General features: G+C 39.7%; 1 protein-coding gene across 1 annotated transcript in view; it reads right to left on the bottom strand.

Moving 5' to 3' along the window:
* The window catches only part of gyg2 (glycogenin 2), a gene marked incomplete at its 3' end in the record, with an annotated part of 24396 nt that overhangs the window by 18866 nt on the left and 2926 nt on the right, over positions 1-2604 (bottom strand). Inside the window, 1 exon segment of the mRNA XM_014032668.1 lies at positions 1715-1889. Coding sequence (XP_013888122.1) covers positions 1715-1889 — 175 coding nt within the window.

Below are 2604 nucleotides of genomic sequence, written 5' to 3'. Positions count from 1 at the left end.
ATACACCTGACACATCTGATACACCTGACACATCTGATACACCTGACACATCTGATACACCTGACACATCTGATACACCTGACACATCTGATACACCTGACACATCTGATACACCTGACACATCTTAGCAAATGGCTTCTTATGATTTATGTGATCAAATGCCTTTGATGCATCAACAAAACACATAAGAACAGAAGAGTTTTGGCTCTTATATATTTCCTTATTATTTCTTTCAAASCAAAAAAACATGAATCTGTGCCATGTTTTGTTTTAAATCCAAACTGATTATCGGAAACTTTAATTAACCCTTGAATCCTATTTAACAAGATCTTTTCCAAAACCTTGGACAAAATACTTGCTAACGCAACAGGCCGGTAGTTATCCAGACTACCCAGTCKACCAGCTTTGTCCTTTATCGCAGGGACCGAAACGATAGACAGGAGAGAGTCAGGCAGCACACCATGGACCAAAAAACTGGAAAAGCATAAAGCCAGGAGAGGAGCTGGTCTAAAACTGGCATGCTTCAAATGCTCAGCATACACGCCATCAAGACCACATGCTTTATCATCAGACTACTGTTTTATGGCCTGAAATACCTCATGTGTCATAATAACCATATGCTCATCTATACAAACATGTTCCTCAATAACTGGATCACTAGATTGAATAAATTAAACAAGATACTGTAATGCTGCCTCCAGCGTTCCAGTGTCTGATCAGTTCGTTATGCCATCCATTGTATGGGGCAAAAATGCCTTATTCCTGTTAAGAACCCGTATTTCTTTCCAAAAATCCTTGACATTATTAATTAAAAGTTTCCCAGCTACTGAATCTGATCTCATTCTTTGTTCATTTCTCATAATTGACCGAATTGCATATTTACGTATAGCTAGCATTAGTTTGCATTTTATTTTCATAAATAGGTCCTTGCCTGGGTCTACCAGCCAAAGTCCACTCTTTAGTAGCTTTACRGGCCAGCTCATGAAACCCAGCAACGTACCTGTTCCAACCAGGCAGAGTGMGATGTTTTCCTGTTTTTAGTTTTTGCAGTAAGATTTCCCACTTTCATCCAGAGCTCTTACAATATCATTATACAGACCACAAATCACTCTCTTATGATTTATGTTAGTACAATTACCATTACTACATCGAATTGCATCATATGGCAAATGAATACTATTCAATAATTTGTCTGTACTTGCATAGTAGGATGCAAGATCTTCCTTATAAAGAGCTGACCATTCCAGTCTTCTCTCATTAACAGTGCCATCATTTATTTACTTATTTATTTCATTTATTATGATTATAAGCAGATATTTTTATTTATTTATATCAAATATATTAGCCATATCCTTTCTGCACCACTTATATGGCTGTTTATTAACAACATGTGCATTGCTGTTGGTGAAATAARCTTTAAAAACTACACCTGGGATATTTATTGTCAGCTGTGACTTGTTGAATYATGACGCTCTAAACTTGGATGTTGGACGTTTAGCTGTAGCTACAGGCAATTTGTAGCAGTTTGTGTGGAATTAGTCTATGACACACTGTACCAGGAATTACAACACAGTATAAACAAGCGTATTTTGGTGTATTTTTTGGTTGTTTTATACCTGTTGTCCTCATTTAAATGTTTTTTGGTGATGAAGTTTAATGTAGAACTATTCAAAGGACAGTTTGCTGCTGTGGTGTGGTATGTTTGTGTTCTCACAAGAGTGTCAGCGTCCAAGAAGACACATTTGCTGTACTGAGTCAGAGTCCAGCAGTGGATCTTGGTGTAGGTGACGCCAAGCTCAGGACGTCCCAGGACAGACAGGTGGACCTGGTCCTTACTGTCCATCAAGTCCACTGTGAAGACCTCGTCAAACACGTTCTCCAAGGCAAGTCTACAGAAGGACAGAAGAAGATCAGGGCTTGAATATTGCCTTTCAGACACACAGCAGTGAAGACTATTCCACAACAGTCCGGTAGGATGAAGGACAGGACACATGTTGGAACAGGAAACTGTTGATTACTGGCTCCTTGGAACCTGAAAGGTTTTCTGTTGTTCTGCGTTTGATCTCTGCATGAGTAGGTCTCATTATAGTTCTCTGGTCYTCTATGCTTCCCTGCAATGGATGGGACAGGTGGTGACATAGCAAACATACTAGGACCGGTGTTGGCCAGGAGATATGGGAGCTAATAAACAAGCCAAGAAATGAGTCGACAAGGGGTTGAGGGACATCTTGCTCTAATCGGGGTAAAGCAACATGCTTCKGAGCTCAGAAGTGAAACAGTCATACATCTTCAAACACTTCTTCCATTTCATGGTAGTAGGAAGGATGATGTTGGTCCATGGCAAAAGATTCAATCTAATTAAACTTGGTATGAGCCTGATATTAAAACAGTTACGCCTGATGGGAATACTTGCATCTTAGCTGTATTCTAAAGAGAAGTCCCCACAGCTCAACAACTAAACACAAGAATGTTGTGCCATGGAGAGGGTCTCTATGTTCTACCAATATTAGAGCCATGGAGAGGGTCTCTATGTTCTACCAATATTAGAGCCATGGAGAGGGTCTCTATGTTCTACCAATATTAGAGCCATGGAGAGGGTCTCTA

Source organism: Austrofundulus limnaeus, unplaced genomic scaffold (genome assembly GCF_001266775.1).
Source record: "Austrofundulus limnaeus strain Quisiro unplaced genomic scaffold, Austrofundulus_limnaeus-1.0 Scaffold1507, whole genome shotgun sequence".
NCBI lineage: Eukaryota > Metazoa > Chordata > Actinopteri > Cyprinodontiformes > Rivulidae > Austrofundulus > Austrofundulus limnaeus.
The sequence above is the reverse complement of the archived record's forward strand: the minus strand, read 5'-3'. Positions and strand labels throughout refer to the sequence as shown.